The sequence below is a fragment of the Phalacrocorax carbo genome, chromosome Z, assembly GCF_963921805.1.
Source record: "Phalacrocorax carbo chromosome Z, bPhaCar2.1, whole genome shotgun sequence".
Classification (NCBI taxonomy): Eukaryota; Metazoa; Chordata; class Aves; order Suliformes; family Phalacrocoracidae; genus Phalacrocorax; species Phalacrocorax carbo.
Genome location: NC_087548.1, coordinates 12,622,946 through 12,646,915, shown reverse-complemented (window position 1 = coordinate 12,646,915; position 23,970 = coordinate 12,622,946). Strand labels below are relative to the sequence as shown.

Sequence of the window (23,970 nt, the reverse complement as noted above, 5' to 3'; positions counted from 1 at the left end):
CAAGAGGAAAACTAAAGATGTCCGCAACAAGTTCCTTCCCTGAAGACAGAGCAGCTATCAGATTGCTCTTCCAGGATCCTTACATCAGCGCTTCTCTGGAAAACACTATCAGGCAGCTGTTATTTGTTGGTTTGAAAACAAAATTTGAAAAAGAGTGATAGGACAGGATAGGTTTGCAGAGAGAAAGCAAGGGAGGAGACTCACAAAACAGCAGGTCCCAAAACCCAGAAGTGCCCTTACCTCTGAACTTGTATGTGGATATGGTGATTTTACTAAAAAACTAGCACAGAACAGGATCTACACTGGCAAAATACAATTAATATACCATGACCATTAGGTACTGCAAAAGGATTCCAGAATTTTAAAACATGCAGATCATTTTATCCAAAAAGCCTCAAGAGATCTTACCAATAAAATGCTTAAACATTGACAAGTTATTTTGTAAACCACAGCTCAAATTATTATTACATTAAGCAGTAGCACTTAGTGAAACTTCTGCTTTGCAGTAAGGAAGCTGCAAGTTTACTTACAGCTGATCCCAGAAAAAGCTTCCTGAAAGGCAGTAGGAAGCATTCCACTGATTTCATACAAGCAGCAGCTGAAATAAGCTTGACAATATTGTTTCTTCTGTCTGGGAAAAAAAAGTATATTCATGAATGCCACAGCCAAAAAAGCTGGAAGCAGATGCTGGGAATCAGTAAAGAAAGTAAGAACATGCAAGCCTTGAACTTTACAACCTCCTGAAACAGATTAGCACTACCAGTGAATCCAGAGTGCCAACAGCCCATAAAACATTTTCCAGTTTTTACATGAAATATACTTGGAAACAGAAGAAGTGCAGAACGTTCTACTTCCAGGCAGCTTGTGTGGCTAAATCTAGCGCAGGAGAGAGGAGGAAGCAGCAGTTTGAGGAGAGGAGTGGAACACCTCATGCTGGAATTCTCAACACCAGGTGAGACACATAACTGCAGACACTCTGCCAGGCTACAGGGCTATCCATCCGCCTGTCTCCTGCCTGCATGGTCCCACAGTTCAGCTGGCAGGCAGGCAGCCTCAGGACACTTCCCCAGCCAACAAAAGCAGACAAACCCATTGAGCTCAAATCACCTTTCAGGTAACTAGAACAAATTGAGAATCATAAGCCATCTTCTGCCCACTTTGGGACTTGCTAGAATGACAGTCTGCTGGTGCCCAGACAAAAACCTTTCCTCTAGCAACACATCTCGCTGTTGTCCTTAAAGGCTGCACAGAAAGTATTAGCTCCAGCTTTCAAGAGGCCCACAGCCTGTACTGGAATACAAGGTGCCTCAAATTTAGGCCAAGTCTGCGTGCTACTCTCCAGAGAGCCCTTTACCTCACACTACTCACCTTTTCAACTTACCTGACAATAATCACGATCTCAATGCAAACCGACAAGTTAATTCGAGCGAGGTGAGAGCCAGCATACTCAGATGGTTGTTTAGAATTGTGCTTTGCTTCTTCATAACCATTCCACAGACACATTAACAACTACCTGAAATCTAATTTCACACCTAGTTGGCACCTCAACATCCGTTTGCTACTCAAGGCCAAAGGCCCAGGCTCTGAAACACAGTTAGTGCAGCATGCAGGCTGTCTTCAGAGGGTTTTCTTCACCAAGGAAAGACTCTGAAGTGCCAGTTCTCCCACTCTTTCTCCACTGAGAACTGCAACCAGGTCACACAAGAGTATTCACAAATAATACTCCACAGAGACCTTTTTGCCACCTCACAGATGTTTGCCTTGTTACTGCCTCTCCCCACACCAGGACCATGACAATGCCAGTCAGATTTGTGATTTACTGTTCCCAAAATGTTGGTTGTTTGAACAAGTCTCACAGTCCCACTGCTCAGACCGGATGCTGGAATTCCCTAAGAGCCACTATGACATCAATGGCACCTCGCACTTTCGTCCTAAAGCAGGTATCTCCCAGTGTGCAGACCAAGGGGCTCCCTGCACGCCTTCAGCAGCAGTTTGCACTACGAGAAGCCATTTCACGATAGGAAGGGCTGCAGAACAAGACTGTTTAGCCTGGTCCATAAAAACACCTAGATGATTCCTAGGAAAGAGCATGACACAATGACACAGCAGTACCTACTCTATATATTAATACGCCCCCACTTCTAGGCTTAGGACCCAGAGGTGACACTGTGGGAAGCAGTTTCATAAGGTCTGTTCTACCACCAAGTCTCCACCATCCCCAATATAACGAAGACTTCAGGTGCCAACAGGCAACTTCAGGTGAATTGCACTTTGGTATTTCTTCAATAACAAGGGGGAACACACACTTCAGAGACCTCGCTTCACCGTTTAGCCTTTTTGCTACACATCTTTGCAGTCACTTGACAGGTGTTTTGAAGTAGGCAGACAACACAAGGAAACCCATATCACTATCCATTGAGAAGAAAGGGACTATCTCTCAAAGACAGGCAAGATGCTTTGCTGCCTGTATGACACAGCAAATACAGTCTGGGGTTATTTGGGTTTGGCGGGGTTTTTTTGTTTTTGGCCTTTTGGTTTTTTTTTTAAAGTTTAAAATAAATAGCCTCCCCACAACCACAATACACAAAAGAAAATCCTTTTTCAAATTTTGTGGGGCTATAAGTGGAGCCAAGTCCCTTATTACTAACACCACCATTTCTCAAGGGTGAATAAATATACGTTAGTTGAGCGAGCAATCCCTCCCAGCTTTAGCTTGACCTAGCACAGGCAGGCAAGCATCAACTCTGACTGATTGGTCTGGATCAGTTACATTTTCCTTGAGAAGTGGGAAAACAAATGCACACTGAAGTTTTATTATGTTGTGCTTACAAACTGAGAGATGACACCTTTGTCCAAAGTTTGCTTTCCAAGGGGAAGGGGGAAGCAGAGTGTGGTGATGGAGAAATGGATTTGATACCACTTGTGTAATAGAACCCCTTTTAAACCAAAAGGAAACTGAGGTTGTAGCCAACTTCCCTGATTCGCTAGAACAGCTCCACCTATATATACTCACCATACAAACACTAAAAGCAGTTGCTAAAAACCACAGCTGGGAGAAATCCTGTAACATCTATTTCTTTCTTTTTTGGCTGACCAACACAGAAATGTTGCTGAAGATTCACTGAAGTTTCTTCTCAGTAGCTGCTTTGAACTGAGCAGTGAGGACAGGAACAAAATCTCTTATTCAAATCACAGAGATTATGAGAGGTTAATCCGCCTGACGCTGGCAACACAGACAACTCTGTCAGGTGACCTGCTTCCCCAACCAAGAGGTGAACTGAACAGTAATCCCAGCTGCCTCCAGTATTTTGTTGCAGCTTTTGTTTTATTTTATTGGTAAAAAAAGCAGCTTGGGTGCAACATATCAGAGTGAGTTACTGTGTTTGTGACCCTCAGAGGATGATTTCTGTTAAGATCACGCTTTGGTCACTTTGCTTTAAGAAGTTCCCTACAGGTTACAGATTTCTCCTGGACTTTTAACTGTTTTACAATCAGAAAAGACAGCATCCCTACTCCTGAATTTGTGCCTGATTATGGGGGGTGGGAGAGGGAGGAAATCTATCAAATCTTTCAGAATTTTTAGATATAGAAGATAAATACCACTGGCCAGAGAATAAAGGAGGCTTCCAATTTCCAGTGGCATAAATTACCCTTCTTTCAAGTTCTGTAAGGTTCAGAAGTATGTTATTTTAAATTAGTGGAAATGCCTTAATTCAATAACGGAACAAAACCCATGCTGCTTAATTTTACACAAAAGAGACTTCAACTCATATATGCCCCAACTGTCAAAGACTAAGGAAATATACATAATGAAAGCCATATCCTTGCACCAAAAGGCAGGAAAATAAACAGACTGATAATGAATTAAGTCTGCTAGCAGCCAGTCTGAGTTGGTAAACGGACTTTGCTAACAAACCAGTAGTTCAACTAGTTTATAAGAAAAGCTTCAGCACACAACAAAAGCTAAAGAACAAAAATTTTAAAAACAAAACAAAAAACCCCACCAAACCCTCATAAACTTCAAACTAATTTAGAAACCAGGACAAGCTGAGGTTTTTTTATTTTTATTTTTGAAATAAGATACACCTCTTTACGGAATAGCTTCTTCCAAGACGCAAAGCACATGCAGCTGTTGCTCACACATTGTATGCTCACACATTGTATGTACAGGTAAAGGTCACATAAATGACTAGAATCCTGCCAGAGTTATTAGGTCAAATCACACAGCCTGGTCACAGTGAGGTAACAGCTGCTAGAAGCCACAAGTACTCTGGTACCAAACAAAAGAAAAAGCAGGAATTACAGATAGAGTAAAAGACCTTGTATGCTTTTCCTTTGGCTGGTGTGTGCTTCTCTCCTCAGTCAACAAAAGCACTGAAGTCACCTGCTACAGTCTACCAATGACTCAGGTTTCTGCAGTCCCTGTTCAGATTTAGTTTAAACAAGATGCACTCTGGAACAGGAGCTGCTGACTAACCGCACCAAAAGTGATTGCTACCTAATCACAGCCTTGGTATGTTTTCTGGTAATTTCGATCTAAGTTACAGGATTGCAAGCACTCAACCAACTGGAACACGGCTATTTGTCAAGCAGGACTGAGCACAGGCCTGAAAGGCATCAAGCAAAAAACTGATACTTACAAGTATCATTGTTCAACTCCAGAAGTCTAGCATATTCACCAAAAGAGAAACTCAAAAATAAAGCAAGAACACATGTGGTGGATTCAGTAACTTCTTTTTTGTTTTTAAAGCAAAAACATCCCAACATACTACAGCAAAAGCTCACAGGAAAAACAGTACCTGTGTTTTCCTGCACCAAATAATGAAGCAGGATTGGTCTAGTTTGAAAAATAGTTTTAATGAAAATAGTCATATTGTGTTACTTACATATTTACTTGCTTGAGTTCACAAACCAGAGAAAAGATTACTATCTAGGAGATAGAAATAAGCTGACTGTGAGCATTAGAAAGAGTGAAAGAACTGTTTAGGATACGAACTGTTTAGGATACCTGAATGAGATTCCTAGGCAGGAAAGGGAGATCACAGAATCAGAGAATCACAGAATCCCAGGCTGGAAGGGACCTCAGGGATCATCTAGTCCAACCTTTCTAGGAACAGCGCAGTCTAAACAAGATGGCCCAGCACCCTGTCCAGACAACTCTTCAAGGTGTCCAACGTGGCCGAGTCAACCACTTCCCTGGGGAGATTATTCCAATGGGTGACTGTCCTCACTGTGAAAAATTTCCCTCTGGTGTCCCGTCAGAATCTCCCCAAGAGCAACTTGTGTCCATTCCCCTTGTCCTCTCCATGGGACTCCATGTAAAAAAGGAGTCTCCATCTTCTTTGTAGCTACCCCTTAAGTACTGGTACATGGTGATGAGATCCCCTCTGAGCCTCCTTTTCTCAAGGCTGAACAAACCCAGATCTCCCAGCCTATCCTCAATGGCAGCTTCCCAGTCCTCTGATCATCTTGGTGGCCCTTCTCTGGACCCCTTCCAGCCTGTCCACATCCTTTTTGTATAGAGGAGATGTAACAGCACACTGTTTGCAGTTGAATTCTCTGGCAACCTGACTTTACCCTTAGCATTCACAAACTGCTCAGGCAACACTGGTCCCTGGAGGACACACACAAATGGCAGAAACAGGACAGTTAGATTGGCAGCAACTTTTTACAGGCTTTTGGATTCTGTTTTTTTGAGGGAGGGTTGGGGGTGGGGGGATTGTATTAAGGTCTTGGGACATCGGTCACTAAAACTATTGCCCCAGAAGGAAGCTGAAAAGGATGGTTTGGGGATGTTTGGTTTTTAAGATTGTAAAGATGGAATGTGTTTCATAAAATTCAGTACTTTTGTTTTGATACAGCATGTACACAAAGACCTGAACAACAACCAGGTCTTACTAATGACAACGATTATGCCCAAGATTGTTCTCCTGAAACCCATGCTATTTGCTTGCATTTGAGCCTCCATAAAAATTAAAGTGAAATTCCATCAGACTAAATGCCATTGTAATCAAAATCATTAACTACGATAAACAGCCTTAGGTAACAATCAAGTATGAGCAAGTTCCCTCACATGTAGTTTGGTTTTTTTATTATTAAAATTTATAACTAAGCAAGATGCTACATCAGAATTTTACCTTAGTATAATTTGTCTTTAGCAAGTAGTTGTCAGAGCAATAATTCACATCATAATGAAGTTAGTGCTGTGAGGATCATAAGACTGGAAGGGCGCTTTGAGGTCAGGAACTCTAGTGCTGGTTCTCGAAGCACCTGTATCACTTAAGCCATTCGAAATCATGCCTGACTTCCCGCCTACGCTTTAATTAATGGCACGCTTATACCTTCTGTATCTTATGTCAACACTATCCTCCACCTTAATGTTTTTTCTCACCCTGTGTTTAATTTCCTGATGTTTTTAATGGACAGAATTCATAGATCCTATGTTTGCGTTTATCCAGATGGAAGGAGCCGCAGCCTCCTAATCTTCACACCATAGAAACTGAAAGGAAGAAAGAGCCAGTCAAGGTTTTCTTTCACCCTCTCCATGTAGTCCCACCTAAGCTCATCCTTCCTGAACAAGGTCAGACAGTGCTGGCCACAGTATGCAAGGACCAATTACAGATGCCTTTGTCCTTCCCTCTCTCACAGGAATACTTTCCCCAGCACATACTGGCGCCACATTCTCTCTCCACAATTATTTTGTACTGGTGCTGAGTCACGAGGACTCCCCAATACCTCTCCTTTCACCAAGCTTTGCATTTTTCAGAAATTCTTTTTATTTGACTTTTTAGTGCATAGCTCTTCTACGTAATATCAACTCATTTTCATTATCGCTATCCTCAGGGTCATTGAATCCTTCACGCACTATATTTATCTACTTCCAAATTGATTATGTCATTAGGACTTGTCTTAAAATCAACTTTGACACACACATTCCTACTTTTCTTGCCACAAGACAAGTGGAAGACATCCACCTGCTTCTCCCACCAGCCTTTGCAACATTACAAGCTTCTGCTACAGCCAGTTCCTTATGCACACTACATTTCTTTTGCTAATTCCAATTTTCTTCAAAGAGAAATGTCTGCTATGGTGACTTGTGAGATATTACAAAAGTCCAAACAGATGCATGCTTTCATCTAGAAACAAGAGGTTAGCCCAGCACAATCTTCCTCTTGCAAAACACACCACATTTTATACCTGATGACCTTCTACACTGCTTCCACCTGTCTATACAGTTTTTATTATTCTCTTTTAAAAGTTTATTTTAAACCTTGCATATATCAGTCTTGCCTGCCTTTGAAGTCAAGACCCATACTTACCAACATTTATCAGCCACCACTTTATCTTCCTGCCAACCCACAGAAACCACCTTTCTTGTTCTCCACTTAGGTGATGCCACTGCTTGATTACTGCTGCCACTGCAGCAGTCAAAATTCTGCTAACAGAGTTTAGATTTCAAATATTGTGTGTTTCAGCACTCTGGGCTATAGATTACCAGTCTCAAATTTAAGGCATTAGAAGTTTTGCTCCCACCCTGTGTATCTGTGCATTGTTTTCAGTGTCATCCTCATAAGAAACAGTTCCTACAGTTCAGGGATCATACCCAGATCATCTTTACTCCACTCCCTGTCCCTGTGCACAGCAGTCTGGGTCTTTCCTTTGTGAGACTGTTTCTCCTTTTCATGTGACCAAAGCACCTTCTGTTATCTGCTTTAATACTCTTTGCAAGACATCACCTTGTCTGCTCAGGTGGAAGCCCCTGTCTTAGCCCTGGACTTCCTGATCCTCAAGATACACCTTCCTTTACAAACAGATTTTTTGCCCACACCTCTCAGAGGTTCTGTGTTTGCTCACCATATCCTGACGCAATGATCAGGTGAATCATCAGCTCTGGGGTCATTTCCTAGGTGGAGCCTTTTCTTGTTATTTGAGTTGCTAATATTTACCCCTGTAGCTTCACTGAATTTCATGCTCTCCTCCATATCCAAGCTCCTCACTTCACCACAAAGCTTCTAGATGATCCCTGAGGTCCTTTCCAACCCATGATTCTGTGATTCTCCATTTTCTCTAGGGGCCTGACAGTTGCTGGTCTACATGTTTTTCTGTTTAACTTAAACTAGTTCAAGTCGTGATCATTGAAACCAAGTTCACTTCTATGTCCACCTTCCCTGAAGCATCTTTTGTGCTTCTTAAAGCCATGTCTGCAGCTAACTCCATTGATTTTATGGCTTTGGTCACTATCTGATGATGAAACTGCCAGATTACGCAGCTCTCTGTACCCAGCCATTACCAACAGCATTTACCCTCTGGTGTGGGGAGTCAGTTTCTCACAGTGACAATACCCAGAAATACTTCTCTCTAACCATATTATGAGATCTCTACCCACATTTAAATCCTGGACTACGTGCAGTAGATCTCTTGCGCTACCACAGCAAAATCTCTTATCAGCTCTTCCCAAAGCAATTTCAGCCCAGCTGGTTCTCTTTTATCCACGCTAATGCTGCTTTACATTTTGTATCACTAACACACAGTGGAATTTTCCCACTCACCTTTATTCCTCTCTTTCCAGAGCAGGGCATGCCCTCCAACATCTCTGTTTCCCTCATAACCCCCTCTCCTCATGGCTCCTGGTAACCTTATGAGGGCTAGTTCCAAGTCCTACCCCAACTGACCCCTTCCCACCACCACTTTAGTCACAAGCTCCCTGCTTTCCTTTATAACACTAACATGTTTGCGCCCTCTTGGAAACAAACTTGAAACTATTAATTTAAATGTTTTTCACTGTTTACTTTATATAACTTGACATCACTCGTCATTTCAGGATCATGTAATCCCTGTTTCACCTCCAACACCAGCTCTTTCCTGATGCTCTATGAGAAATTAAAAAAATACAATGCAGGCCCCCAGCAAGCGTGCACAGGGTTAACTCCCACGTATTCAGACTTCTGTCACGTGCTGCTCTGCCCTAATAAAACCTGAACACATTTCTGTATCGTTGGTCAAAGTGTCAGATGTATACAGAACGGTAACTTCAAACTCAAGTTTACAATAGAAATAAAAGGTTTGTTGGTAGAGCTCTGTTAAATCACCCTCCTCCCACCTCACCAAAGTGTAACAAAATACTGATTTAACACAGTGATCCAATAGGTCATGGCATGTCTCAATCTCTTTTTAACCATGGGAAAAATATGTAAACACTTCTCATTACAGTCAGATTAGTCATAATACAATAGCCATGTACCTCTACACAAGTAAGACATTACCAAACTCCAATTTTCCCAATCCTTAAGTACGGGAAGGGCAAGGCATACAAACTTCATAAAAGGTTCTCAAATCCAACAAAAGGAACGCCAACTTCTGCTGTTGTGATGCTGAAGCTAGAAAACCAGTTCAGTCTAAAAAGCATGAATTTGTCACATATGATGATAATCAACATGAAGCTGCCAAGAACTGCCGAAAATCCTTCATCAGTTTTAATGCAGAAACTATTCTTTTTCTAGAAAACTGTAGATTGTTATACTAAAAAATACTATGTCCTACAGAGGGTCATATTAGATGATTACAACAATCCATTCTGGCCTTATAACTACACAGTTTCTAAGCAGTTAATCTCTTCAAAAAACCTCTTACTGAAATGGACCATACACAGACTCCACTTACCTAATTTGATATGTCAAAATCAAATAAAATTTTGCACATGCAGCAAGTTATACCACATAGGAAAGGCTGAAATAAAAATATTATTTCACATCCATTTTTCCTCTCCCTAAAAATCCATGTCCACGTTGCGTGCCAAACTCAAGTCACATAGTACAAGTTTAGGTTCAGATCAGGAGTTCAAGACTGGGGCATGTTTGAACCAGAGAACAGCAATAATTTATTTCATTAAAAACGAAGGCTTTATTAATCAATTAAATGGCATTATGAATTTGGTGGCATTAGAACTCCCAGATCCAGAAATGAAGGCAATATCACCTTTCTAGTAATTTATGGCCCCTCAAACTCTCAAAAAGGAGTCATGTGAAGCATGCCATCCACAGAGGCCAAACAATCCTCAGAGGAACACCACCTGCTTGCCTTTAAAGAAGTCTCATGACGAAGAACAAGTCATGAAATCAGGAAGGTGAACAAACTAGGAATGACACGTAATTTTCTAACATGTGTATAGTAGTTTATCAAACTCCTTCCTCACCCAAAGCTGATAAGCTACCTTGGCATCATCTCAATTAGTGTCTGGAACTCCTGGCCCTATAGTAAAAAACAGTTATTAAAGATTTCCAGTATAACAGTTTGTAGATCTCCAGTGTATACCTGCAGCCATAACACTGCACAGGGACTTCATTTGCAAAGGACTGTGGTTGTTGCAAGAGAAGACTGTGTGACAGTTAAATGTGAATCATCACAGGTACTGAAAGTCTGAAGTCCCTGGACATTTCCTAAGAACACATTCTGAGGATTATACAAGCCCTCAGGAAAGGAAACGTCTCTAAGGAGCTTCTCTCTAAAACTTTAAATACCTACATATTCATATACATATATAGATATACACACACACATATTTATTTATTCCTTGGAACCTACTATGTTTGCTAAGCAGGAATTTTCAGTTTACAACATAGCTTAAGTGAAATTTGACCCTGAGTTTCTTCATGCCTACCATTTCCATCACTACCTGACTATATGGAAAGGTTTTGAAATACCCTTAGAACATATTTTAGGGCAATTAAAAAAACCCACAAGACTCTGAAAGAATTCAGTTTGCACAGCAGTCTTTGAACAATCTGGTCAAGGATTTGCTGGGGGAAAAAAATGCCTTACAGTAAGTAACCTTCTTGTGATACGCAGGATGCCAACAATCAGCAGAATAAAGCACACAGCTCCCCATGCTTGAAGATTATAAAGTTGTCTGGCCTCGATCAGATATCCAGCGACACAAAAAAATAAGATAAATCTACAACATCTCCAAAAATTATGGCAAGCCAAAAGAAGTGGCCAGGTAGAAGTCTCATGGAGGTTTAGAAGCACAGTGCACCTTCATCAGCACATGAGGCTCCAAATCAGTGACTGACGAGGAAATTTGCCCTCTGCCCACAGCACCACTACCCACTGCGCTCCCCAGTAGGGTACAGCTGAGCAGAGGTAATATCTGGTGGCACAAAGTCACAAAAACGCCAGGCAGCAGGACAACACAGGACAGATTTGCTACATCACAGAAGTTGTTCAAGCAACAGCCCTTGTCTGTTCCCAAGCTACCAGCCATCTCCCAGCCCAGGCCTTGGACAACAGCCCTAAATCATCCTCCAGAACAGGTTTCAGGGGATGTGGTCCCTTCATCAGTTCACTCAGCCTTATTCAAGCGTGTCTGCACCCCTGCCACAGGGCCTGCACCACCGTGCTGGCACAAAAGCTTACAAGAGTGAAGGGCTTAATGGGCAACCATTCTTAGCTCCAGATGCAAACTCCTCTCCACAGGAGAGGCCAACAAAGACAACAGCAAGTTGATTATATGTTGCAGTCTTTACCTGGACAGACCCAAGGAGTCCTTTAATGTGTAATTTTGTTTTATGTTTCTTAAACTGAGTATTACGATGTTGGCCTGTGCTGAGAAAATAAATACTGAGCATACCAATACTCCAAAGTATAATTCTGCAGTTATTTTGTAACTAATAATTATGTCTCCACGGTGGAAATGCTGGAGTCTGTTTAGCAGAGCATTTAGCTGTAAAGAATTAAGAGAATTAAGTCACAGGAGCTTTAAGTAATAGGGTTAAAACCAGTATTCCTTAAAGGGACATGGTCAAGGCTGGAAGCCAAACTTCTTTTAAAACTCGCCAACAGCTTTAGGCTAGAGATGATCCCCAGCAAGACACCTCCTCTTATCCATCACCAGACATGCCATTCCAGTCCAATTCACTTTCCATTCATACACGATGTTCAACTGCAAGGAAGAGCATCAAGAGTCTCAGGTCAGCACAAAGTTGTTGAAAGATCATACCTTCTTTACATTTCTAAATCACCCAGCTCCCCAAATACAGGCAAGCAAAAAGGGAACAAAGTTTTTTAATCCCTTTAACATAGTTTCTAACTCATGCACCCTGCCCAGCAATGTTAAGACCTTGACAAATTTAAGCTTGGCCAGCAAAAAGTAAACCCTGTGAACAAAGCAGGTGAAGTTTATACATACCAGACAACACCTCAATTTCACTATCTCTCAAGCATAGGATTTCTGTAAATTGAGGGTCTCTGAACACATGCTTCCATGTTGAATGCAGGTACCCAACTCCTTTACCGTTCTTTCCAAATCCCACCCAAATCATCTGACAAAAGGATGAACATATCAACACTCGAGAGCCGTGTTCCAGAGGGAACACAAACTGAGTCACAACATTAGCTGGCAGCGTTTCCTTTCATTTTCAAGATGCCTCACCTGGCTGTCAGAGAGGCAGCGTACCTGCCAGTACCATGCTCCAGTCCCTTGCCACTTTCCACAACAGCAGGACATGAACCCATGCCATAACACAGCGCTTATGAAGTTCAACCAACATTAGTCAAAAGAATTCCTCAGCTGAGGATTTATCATCTATCTTGATCCCATAGCCACAGCTGGTCTCTTGCACGCCACGCTGCACAAGAAGGAAAAGGTCACTAAAATCTGTAGGTACTCAGTACATTATTTGTTAGTTAGAAGTGTAATTATTCTATTATTCAAAGTCAATAATGGGAAAAATACCTTAAAAGGACATTAGGGGATCTATTTTGAAAGCCTGGTGAAGGAGGTGAACATCTCAACTTTTTGCAATATGCCAGGTAAACCTCACTTGCAGCTTTTCATTAAACTATCGACCAGAGGTTTCTTGGTTTAACTATTTTTTTTAAAATCTGGATTAAACATGAAGTTTTCTTCCTAGCTGAACTAGAAATACAGATGCTTATAGTATATCTCATAATGTATTTAACTGAAATCTGTGAACTCGCCACAGAAGGCAGTATTAGTCACATTGACAGTTAAACATAAAAGTGCTGGAGAGTTCATATGCCTACCAGTACTCTTCAGTTCTTCTAGAACTTGTAAGTGGCATTCCAACTCAAAAACTGTTAAACAGCAGGACAACTATTTTGGATCCCCACTAAAATTTACTTCTACAAAATAATTTTTTTAAAGTTAGCTGCAGTAGTTGTGATCAAATCAAATACAACATGGATTGTCCAAAGACAAGCCGCTCAAAATACATGAGGGACATTTCAGAGAGGGTTAATTTCATAAGGCTGAGGATAATTATTACAAAATTGACTGAGGAGAATAAATTTGAACCAAAACTGTGATCTCAGATACAGGAATCATGTATTAAGAGTTTTCTAAGAGGTCAAAATGCCATTGCTCCTCAAGCAAGAAGGACAGCTGAGGCCCATTCTATCCCAAAGAGCTACAGGCCATGATAAAATTGAGAAGAAATAAACAGTAACAACGCAGGTTGGGTGACCCTAGGTGTAGGAAGTTAGATGCAGGGGAAAGGAAGACAGATAAATATAACAAAAAATCTTAATTAAATTAGAGAAAAAACACCAACAAGGACATTGCCCTCCCATCCCATAATTGACTTAATTGCTAATGGTAAAAAAGCAAGAGGCATCTAATAAATGTTTGCTCCATGCTTGGGGAGAGGCAAGTACCAGTGAGACCGGGTACTTTCCAGCCCATCAATAAGTGAAGGTGACGTTAAACATCCAAGATGCAAATAATAAAAATCAGAAGGTCTAGATAACAGCCACTCAGACGTCAGTGAAGAAGTCTGTAGCCCAGTGACGTCTGCTTTAAATGTATCCTGACAGATTAGAAAACAGGCTCCAAGGCGAGCAGAGTACGACACCTGAGGTGACCCTTAGGGCACTCTTGTAGAAGACAGGTACCTACAGATCATGGAGCACACCAGACAAATGTCTGGAAAAACTAATAGAGCAACCAATGTGTTAGGAGTTGAAGTTGAGAAAAAACGATGCCTATTACTCAACACTTGTTTGGAAAGTCTTCTCTAAACTGCACAGATAACAGGCAGAATTGAGACATATGACTTACTAGCACAAGATGTTCTCATTAAAGTGTAAAATGACATTGTATGGTGGAAAGCCAGTGAAACAGTTAGCCACTTGAGAGATCAGTCATGATCAAATTAACGCCTGCCATGTTTCAACATTTTCACTCCTGGACTAGGCATTTGTCCTTTATACAAAACCAAGCAGGACACAAAAGTCAGTGAAAAGGCAGATAATCAAAGAAGCATTATGCACAGCAGCCTAGTCAGGTAGAAGGAGAGCCTAAGAGAAAAGAAAATCCATCTGAAATCCTGCTAAATGCAGAGAGATCTGATCCAAACAGCCAGGATATACCTATAGAATAGGAATCCGTACCACAGGAAGCATCTGCCAAATGCTACAGGTCACAGTAGACAAGCAAACATTACTTCAGCAAAGTCCTTGGCAAAGATGGCTAATGCATGCACAGATAAGCACGAGCTGGCAGTAGGAACAAAGCAGATTTTTGTTCTCCATTTAATGATGACGAGATCAACACAAGAATATTAAATCCAATTTTCATTTCTGCATAAACTTGAGAAGTACAGTCAGAAGAGCAAATGCAAATGCTACAGAGAAACCATTCAAACTACGGGCTCCAGAAGCCCTTCTACCTAACAAGAGACACGTATAACAAGTTGCTTCCACCTATTTCCACACCAAGAAAATGCCAGGTGCTAATAAGGTTTAACCTATCAAAGAGGCAGAGTAAGGGAAGACCCTACACATCCTCACAGCAGCTCCCAATTTGTTTGCAAGACAACACAATGAATTGTCTGGATGAAAAAGCAAAAGCTATTAGGCACATCACTCTGGTTTAAGCTCTCCTGGAAGAGCACCGAGAACAGCTTTCACCAAGTGATTAAACTATTTTTCAAAACATGGAGTAAAATTTGATCATAAGGCATAAAAAAATATGCAGAAGGAAATTTAAAAGAAAATTTATAGGAGGACCATTTGCCATCAGACGTATGCATTTCACATGCCTCCAAGTCAAACATTTGAAGCAAGGTCCTGGATTTAGAAAAGCAGTTTCATTTGCTTGGATTTTATATGCGAATGTGTAAAGTGCAACTGGGTCTCAGACTGCTACAGTTCAAAATGAGGACTTTTCAGCACTTGGATTAAATCTAGCAGTTTGCTGCATATTAAAACAGTATGTTAATAACAACTTTAATAAGTTTGACCTGGTAGATCCCAAACTGAAGGCGTCAACTGAGAGGACACCAAGTGAGCCAGAAGAAAGCAGATGCTATTCAAATTCAGGAAGCAACATTGTACACTTCCTCAATCCCACTACAAAATCACGCGGGGGCAGGGCGGGGGGTTGTTCAAGTAGCTTTCAGTCCCTAAATACTGAAAAAAAGGCTCCACGTTGTTTGTTGAAACTTCTGCAGTAACAGAGTCGAAAGCCAAAGGAGTGAGGGTTTGAAGCAGGAAAATTAATGACCCCTCCCAAGCCTCACAAGCCAAATGCAGTTTGTATGTTTTAAACATTCCTATTACTTAACAACTGAAGCTTGAAAGTTCAAGTTTTTTCTCCAGTTAAGCCGCTAATTACAGCTTTACAAACCCCAAACTTAAGACTCAGTGCAAAGAAGCTCCATTAGAAGCAAAGACTATTATCTTAGTGTTTTTATCCAAGTTTCTAATGCATTTTATTTTGTTCCAACACTATTGGCAGCTTCCTGACTAACTGCAGCTAGAGAAAAGGAGTTTATAACACATTCGCAGGAAATTCTTCATGAAGCATTATATTTTTATTAATACCCTACCTTTATAACCTGAACTTCTGCTGCTGCTTTTAGAGTCCAATTCTGTTCTTTTCCACTTTGATCTACACAAAGACAGGCAGAGTATTTTTTTCAGTTCTGCAACCATTTCAGAATACTGTCACAACAGAGCAATACAACCACCCTATTGCTAAGAGTCCTGTTCACAAGTGTGCAATGTAGGGAGCTCCAGCTCAAGACCTCCACCTTTGAGACAAAATGCTGGAGACACTGCATTCAGCCTTACAGAAAACACCGAGGTAAGTTGAGGCTATTGCATCAGGGGAAAAAAATCCTTTAAACACAAAGAAAAAGCCCTGACATTTGACTATAGGACTTCTAGTTATGAGTATTTCCAAGTACTCCACAAGGTGAACATATATTCCTTTCTGCTACCGTTAATATCTATTTCTATTTTCCCTGTTTGATTCTTTCACTTGGATATCAACGGAGTTTAATTCGGTGGGCAGATACTAGAAGCTGAATTGTGCTGGCAACACAGGGATGTGCAGTTAAGTTCACTGAGCAGTATTCCAGCACTCCCGTTATTCTAACAAACCAAAAATGTCACAAAATAAGCAAGCTTTCTAACTCTTCAGAGCAGCAGCAAGACAAACAGTAGGCAAAAAAACAACATCCCTAACTTCCAGACAGTGTCATTTCACACAGCAGCCAGCAACTTAAAATTTTAGAGTGCAAGACCAGAAGAGATCACCTAATTCAATCTCCTATATACTTCAGGCAGCCAAATCTCACACAGACACTGAGTCACAGAACGGCAGGGATTGGAAGGGACCTGTGGAAATCATCTCATCCAACCCCCTGCTTGAGCAGGCACACCCAGAGCAGGGGGCACAGGACTGTGTCCAGGCGGGGTTTGAATGTCTCCAGGGAAGGGACCCCACAACCTCCCTGGGCAGCCTGTGCCCCTGCTCTGCCACCCTCACAGGGAAGAAGTTTTTCCTCATGTTTAAGTGGAACTTCCCGTGTTCCAGCTTGTGCCCATTGACCCCTTGGCCTGTCGCTGGGCACCACTGAAAAGACTCCAGCCCCATTCTCTTGACACCCACCTTTCAGATATTTATAAGCATTGACAAGATCCCCCCCAGTCTTCTCCAGGCTGGACAAACCCAGGTCTCCCAGCCTTTACACTGTTAAGCTGTCTGTGAAGACACAGCATTAGCTGGTATAAAGCAGGGAGGAAGAAAACTAGAAGAGAATCATCATTATCTAGAGACAGCAAGAGCTGGGGACACAGTAAGATGCAGTAAAAGTGAGCAAGTGAAAAGGCCTGAAGTACATCTCAGGACAATGATGCAAACAGAGCAAAGGAACCGATGACAGAGCACCTGTGACCGGGTGATCCAGTCTCAGTAGGGCCCTCCTTTGCTCTGACCCTTGCCAGCCCTGCTGGGATAGCAGTTATTTCTATCCTGAGAAGAGAGAAAGGTCAGAAGAAGAAATTTAATTGAGATCTGAGGTAAAAATCAAGACTTCAAAGAAAAGGCCAAGAAATTAAATGATGCAAGACTGATGTGAAAAACTGGACTGCTTCACCGGGATTAGTTTTAGTATGTGCTATTTTCACAAATACAACACTAAATGCAAACTAATAAAGCAAACTATGCCAAGTGAAGATTATCAGACATAATCCAGACACAGCTGCCCTGAACAGGAGTCCATGCAATCTCTTTTGATTCTACTGCTTAAGTGCAAAACACAAAGAAGTCTCCTCTAAAAGCCTCAGTCATGTAATATTCAGGATTTGTTTTCTCCTTCACTTCACTTACACCCTCTGCATACCTCCCTGCTCCCAAAGGATCCCTTAATTTGCTCCTGCAACTGCCTGTTAGCACTGGCTCACTTCACGTATCCTCTCAACACTTGTGGGTGAGCCCAGGCTCACAATTCCTCTGAGCTCAGATTTTCTGTCAGGTACTCCTATGGCACATACAGCTCAATGATGCTGAAAAAAAACCCCAAACCCAAACCCTGATTTGTTTTGTGAGATGAAAAGGTAAAAGAAACATACCGCCAAACATGAGATCAAGAAGCCATGTATGTTGGCTGTTCTTTCAGGAACAAAGGCACCACTCAGACATGTTTGGCGTGCACTGTTTTAGATTAGCCATTCATTAAAATATTATTAATGTGCGTAATTCAAGGAGGAAAAAAATAAATCTATGAATTACAACACTATCTTTCTGGCTGCCAGGCTTCTTGTTATACTGCCACTTAGGGTTTTTTCCACATTTCCCTTTATCTGTTAAACTGCAATTCAGAGGCTATTAACAGTGTCCCAGTCGCCTACATTTATTTCACAGGGTTTTTTTATTGTCTTGCTTTTTTTAATCTCAGGTCTACAACATCCAACCCCATGTTACTATGCAGTCTTACATGTGCAGCATTTTTAATGGGGGGAAAAAAAAGAGCAGCTTTTCCAAGTTTCTTATTAACAGCTACACTGCTTTCTCAGCAAGATTAGTTCATTTCAGTGGAAAGGGAAAATGCAAGAAAAGTGTAAATTTTTTTTTTTTAAATAAGTAACAGTTAATAGAGCTTTCTTCTCCTTGCCCCAAAAGTTATTCTTTTATCTCAGCTCCTGGTATCCGTTTTGTTTTGCAGACTGCTCTACCTCAGCACGCTTCCCTTTTATGTTTCATGGTTCATACTTGTGAGATCTCACCAGCTCGTTTTTCCCATCATGGCTACTTCACAAAACATGTTGCTTCAAGTTTAGTAAATTGACTATATTCTGCATTCTTATAATAAAGTTTCTCAGTATCCCCTATCTAAATTACTGCTGGTATTTTCTACAGTCTTAGCACCGCAGATGGAAATGAAAGATAATTTTCACAATAATTCTCCATCACACACAGTCACCAGCCACCTCAAGTTTCTTCTTTAGCTCTTTAACACATAACTAAAGAATAAGCCAAACATAACAGCAGGCTTCTTCCAGGCTGCTGAAATGCTTTTGTCCCAAAGACTATACAGACCAAGACTTAACACCCTGAAAAGGGAGACCGTTTCAGTAACTCAATCATCCAGTTCATGTGCTTTCACTACTCTTCTACATGGGGTGTAAATACATCTTTAACACAGTCAGCTCCAAGTGGCATCAAACCCACTTTTCTTTACTGGACAGCCTGAGAACATTTTGAGGATGAACCACCAAAAATATGAAAAAGCACCTATAACCTGTAAGCATCCTTGAGCTTACAAGAATCAGCTTCAATGATGACATTCTGGCAAAGCCTTGAAAATGGACAAGTCTAACAGAGGTACTACATGCACTTCAGAGTTTACACAGAACTGCATCAAAAACATTTTTAAGATAAACTTTGTACTTGTAAATGTTGTAAACACAATTATGTTTAATAAAAGGGTTGAAACTGCATTTAAAAATGCTCTCCTGCAAAAACAGCCCTCTCCCCAAAATAATGCACACTTGAGATACTCTGCTGGCATCTTTTTATTAACACCATCATCAAAACATGGATTTTGATTCAAAAAGGTGGCGAACAGCTAGATGAAGAGCTGTTACCAAGTCGACCGATGTGAGTGAGAGAAGAGCTGAGCTATCACCACCACAGTCATGCCAGTTTTTTTATCATACCTGGCAAAGGAGTTGAGAACATTAAAACTACACTTTTAAGCTGCATGGCACAGCTGGCGTCCGGGGACACCCTGTGATCACAGTGCCCAGTGCAGAATGCTGACGTGAGACACGTCCCAGTAGCATGAGTCCTGGCAGATGGCTTTCTCCAGGGATTCTTTTCTTTTTTTTTTTTTTTTTGGCATGAAAGAGCAAGGAAATGAAAAGTAGAGATTGAGAGCAAGCCACCAGCATTATAATCCTGGCTGCATGAAAAAGTGCTGCCTTTTGGTAACTTGTTCAGCAAGGGAGCAGGGCTTGCTGGCAGGATGAGAAGATAATTGGTGAGGTATCTGAAGGAATCATGCATGTTATAGGCGAGTATACGGAGAGTGAAAACTGACAGTAAAGCCAGCCACAGCAACCGGCTTCCTGCGAGCGCCGCTTCACTCAGCGACAGCGTTTCAACTCGTGTCCAAACAAACTACGAAGCTGAAAGACGGCTCCTCCTCGCTACGGGAGTTGGGGCACCGGGTGGGACCGCGCCTCCCCTCGCTCCCAACGCCGCCCGCGACCCCCGGCAGCGCCGGGGCGGACATTGCACGGCCTGGGCTTGGGGTGCAGGTGGATGCGCCCACCCGAGGCCAGCTGTGGCCCCCACCCATGTTGCCGCTGCGGGGCACGGCGGCTCGCCCGCCCTGGCCGGAGCGCGGGCTCAGCCAGGAGGTCACCGGGACGTCCGTCCCCGCTTCCGACGGACTCGATCCGAGAGTTTAAAACGAGACGGGCCCACGCTCCACCCCGCCGCGCAGCCCGCCAGCTGTGCTCCCCTCACTCGGGACGCGGGGTGCCGGCTGACCGCTACCTCCGGAGGCGGCTGCGTGGGGCGCGGCCCTTCCCCTGGGCGACCGGCGGGTTTGCCCCCCCCCCACGCCTCTCCCCACGGGTGGCGAGGCGGGAGACCCCCGAGGCGGGAGACCCCCGGGGCGGGAGGGTGCGGGCGGCCGGCACCGACCGGCCGCCCCCCGCCCCGCTCCCCGCCGCCTCCCGCCCCCCCCCCCACTCACCTCTCACGCACAGCAGCGACATGGCGGCGGTGGCCGCGCCTCAGCTGCGGCCCCTCCGGCCGCCCCCAGCTCTCCTCATGCCGCCCCGATAGCACGGGGAGGGCGGACGGGCAGGGCGGGCAGCGGGGCCGCCCCGCTGAGGGGAGGGGCGGGGCGGTGCACGCACGCACCCCGCGGCGGCCGACAGGGGGCGCCACCGCCTCCCCCCCGCCCCGTCACCACGGCAACGGCGGGCGGGTCCCCGCGGAGGTCACAGGCCTGACGGGGGCGGGGGGGGCCACACGCCTCCGGTTGTTAGTTAGGTGCTGGTTAGTTAGCTAGTTGTCCCGCCTAACTAAGGGCGGTCCGGGGCGTCGCCTGTGGGTGGAGAGGTGCGGGGGCGCCCGCCCGCAGGCTGCGGGGCAGCGCCCTGGTCCCCTCCCGCTGACTGACCCCGGCTCGGAGGTGGCCCTACCTGAGCAAAGGAGGGCTCTGCTTGGTCGGTGAGGGAGCTTTTGGGTCTTCTTTTGCAGGATTTGCAGGTTTTGGCCTTTGCAAGATTTTGCGATTTTTTGCAAAAGATTTTCAAAAATTTTTTGGCATGTGCAAAAAAAAAATAGAGGCAATTTTTTGCAAATTCACCTCTTTGTTTTTCTGCTTTTCTCACTTTTGTTTCACTCCTGTGCGGTAAGAGTACTTACTAGCCACACACCATCCTGCCTGCATCTTCGCAGGAGTCGTTCCCACCGTTTACACGCCACCCACCCTGGAACAGACTCTGGTTTGTCACCATGAGCAGCTCAACTGATGCACAGCCACAGCCACCCATCGCCCCCTACATAGCAAAAGCTGTAAGCAGACACTTTGGGAAGAGCAGGAGCAGGACAACCCGGTGTGATTATGCCGTTAATTCCTCCTTCGGTCCCCTTCCAGCTCTGTGGGTTTCCTGATGTGTCTGTGCAGCCTCAATCCACCTCTCTGCTTGTCTAGCCTTCCTCAGGCCCCTGCCAAGTCCTTCCATCCTCATATTCTGATAAGGTGTTTCACAGGTCTGCGGCCTGTTGCATGAAGAACAACTCTTTGGTCTCCCTTGAGCCTGGCTTTAGGAGTTTTCTCTGTTGGCCTCTAATGCTTTTAGTGCAACTTCATCCCAACCTATAAATAACCATAACACTGCAGAATGTGCTTCTGGTTCCAGACAGAGGATCCAAAGAGAAGCAAATCATTTCTGAAACTGAAATTCAACAGCAAAGTGTCTTATAATGTGATTGCTATTCCATTAATGTTTAGAACAACTCAGAAGTCTACACGGAAGGTAGAGGACACGATACCTAGCTGGATGTTTCAAAGACAAAACAAACCTTCCCAAAATTCAGGCCTAGACAGGAAAGACATTTTCTGCCCTGTCCAGCACAGCGTGTTTTATTGCCCTTAAGTTTGCTGCACAGAGGTGTATCAGCCAAGGAAATATGTAAAAAATATATGTAAAGCTTCTCTGAGATACCAGGAAGGATGACTTGAAAGGACAAACCATGATGTTCCTGCAAACAAACAAGCAGAATGAGTGCTAAAGGTGTTAACCAGAGGCAGTCTCAAGGGACTGGGATCACTTCCACTTAGCACTGTGAATGCCCACTGTCGGTGCAGGGAGGTGCAAGCACCAGTGCTGAGCCAGGCAGGGAAGGAATCTCCTTTTCTCGCCCCTGAACTGGCTTCAGTGCTGCTCAAATGCTCCTGAACTCCTTGAAAGTTCTGTTGTGCTTTATGTGTTATTCAAGCCTAGCAGTGGCAGACTGTAAGGGCTCTGGCATACCAACCTCTGCATTTTGGCTGTACGTCATCAAAGCCTGCCCCACCGGTGAGCCGGGCACAACACTGGCTTTTCAGTTAACTTCAGAGGACATTAGAGTTTTGCTCTAAAAAGTCCTTTATTATTTATCTCGCACATATCTTAGGGTAGGATGCCAGATCCTCGGCCCTTTCACATCTCCATTGCTCCTCTGCATTCGTCGGAGCCTCAGAGCTTTTCAGCAGCAGAAGATCTGCCTGAGGGTCCCTGAGCGGTTCTGATGGCTTTTTTCCCATCTTCCTTTGCAGCCTTGTTGCTAAATTAAAACTCTTAAACTGTGCATGAGCTAATCTTTGCCATAACCACACAATCCCGCCATGACTGCTCTCCTCCCTTTGCCAGGCCCCATTGCTCTGCCTGTCCTAATTTAAAAATTAAAGCCTTTGAGGCCGTGATTGTCACCTAGTGTGTCACACAGCACCTGGCACAGCAAGTCCTTATCTTGCCCACAGCTTGTAAATGCTAACATAATACAAAAATTATCTCATCAAGGGCAGATGATGTCATACTCATTTTAAAATCACAGTAATGTGTTATTAGCAAGCACACAATCAGCTAAGTATCTTGTAGCCAGGATGAGATATCTTGCTACCTGCACTAACTGTGAAGGCTGGGATTATCACAGATGTTATGAATTGCCTGCGGTTCTGAGGTATAATTAGATGCAAGTGTTATACCAGTCTTCATCTAATCAAAAGACATCATTTGTATAACTCACGATTCCCAAACACGGTGATTACTTGTGTGTCTGTCCACCCCTCCTCTCCTTTCCACTCAAATTGGCTGCAGGAGGGACCATGCAAAACTTTTGCAAAGTGGAATTATCCTCTTCTAAATCAGGCTTGCTCCTTTAAGTTGACTTCCTTAGGTTTTCCCAGCTGAAGTGACACTCCTCAAATGCATCTTCCTGTTATTTTTTCTAGTTCTTCCTCTGGACGTTGTTGTAACAAATACAAAAAGAGTTTAGTGATAAAAAATAGTGCAATTAAAAAAAGGAAAAAAACCCACACCACTTCCTATGCTGTCCTCAACCTCTTAAAGATGACCAGTCTTTCTAGGCCTGTTTCTATAAATCCACACAAGGGAACACCAGGTTCACAAATACAAGGAAATACAAACCACAAGGAAAGTGCCAAATCCTATTGTGGCAGTGTGGATCTAAATTCTGCAGCTGACAGCGTGCTCTGGTAACACAGGCAGTACACTCTGTCAGCCATGGGTGTTATTTTAATGAAGAATTTTACTGAATTAAAGAGGAGAAAGAGTGCAGCCAGCACACTGCAATAACCTTCACGCACACTAAAACTATATGCCTCTCTGAACAAAGACTGACGTACTCTGCAAACACAGGAGGGAGGCATTACTGCCAAATCCAAAGCAATAACCAATTTTCACTCTCTGCAGAACAAGAGTTAATTTTCTCTGGATACTCAGGCCCCAGCCGTTGGTCTTGGCTCACCTGCTGTTGGATAGCAAAGTAACAAATGGGTGATCTTCAACTCGCTGCAGCTTGCCAGCTGTTTTATACCTGTCTATTTGCTATTGTTTCACTGTTCAGAGAGCAATACTGGAGCTGTGTTTGTGGTCTAAGTAAACTGCATTTTCTTCTCCTCTTCTTGTTCTTCTGCCTTTTTT

The 23,970-nt window shown here is 43.3% G+C and overlaps 1 protein-coding gene across 1 annotated transcript in view; it reads right to left on the bottom strand.

Annotated features, from left to right (window-relative positions):
• UNC13B (unc-13 homolog B) overlaps positions 1-20,632 on the bottom strand; it is a 219,221-nt gene extending 198,589 nt beyond the window's left edge. Inside the window, exon 1 of the mRNA XM_064439130.1 lies at positions 20,508-20,632. Within this exon, the coding sequence (XP_064295200.1) occupies positions 20,508-20,529 (22 nt within the window). The 5' untranslated portion in view covers positions 20,530-20,632. The remainder of the gene's footprint in view (positions 1-20,507) is intronic.
• Between the last annotated feature and the right edge of the window lie 3,338 nt (positions 20,633-23,970).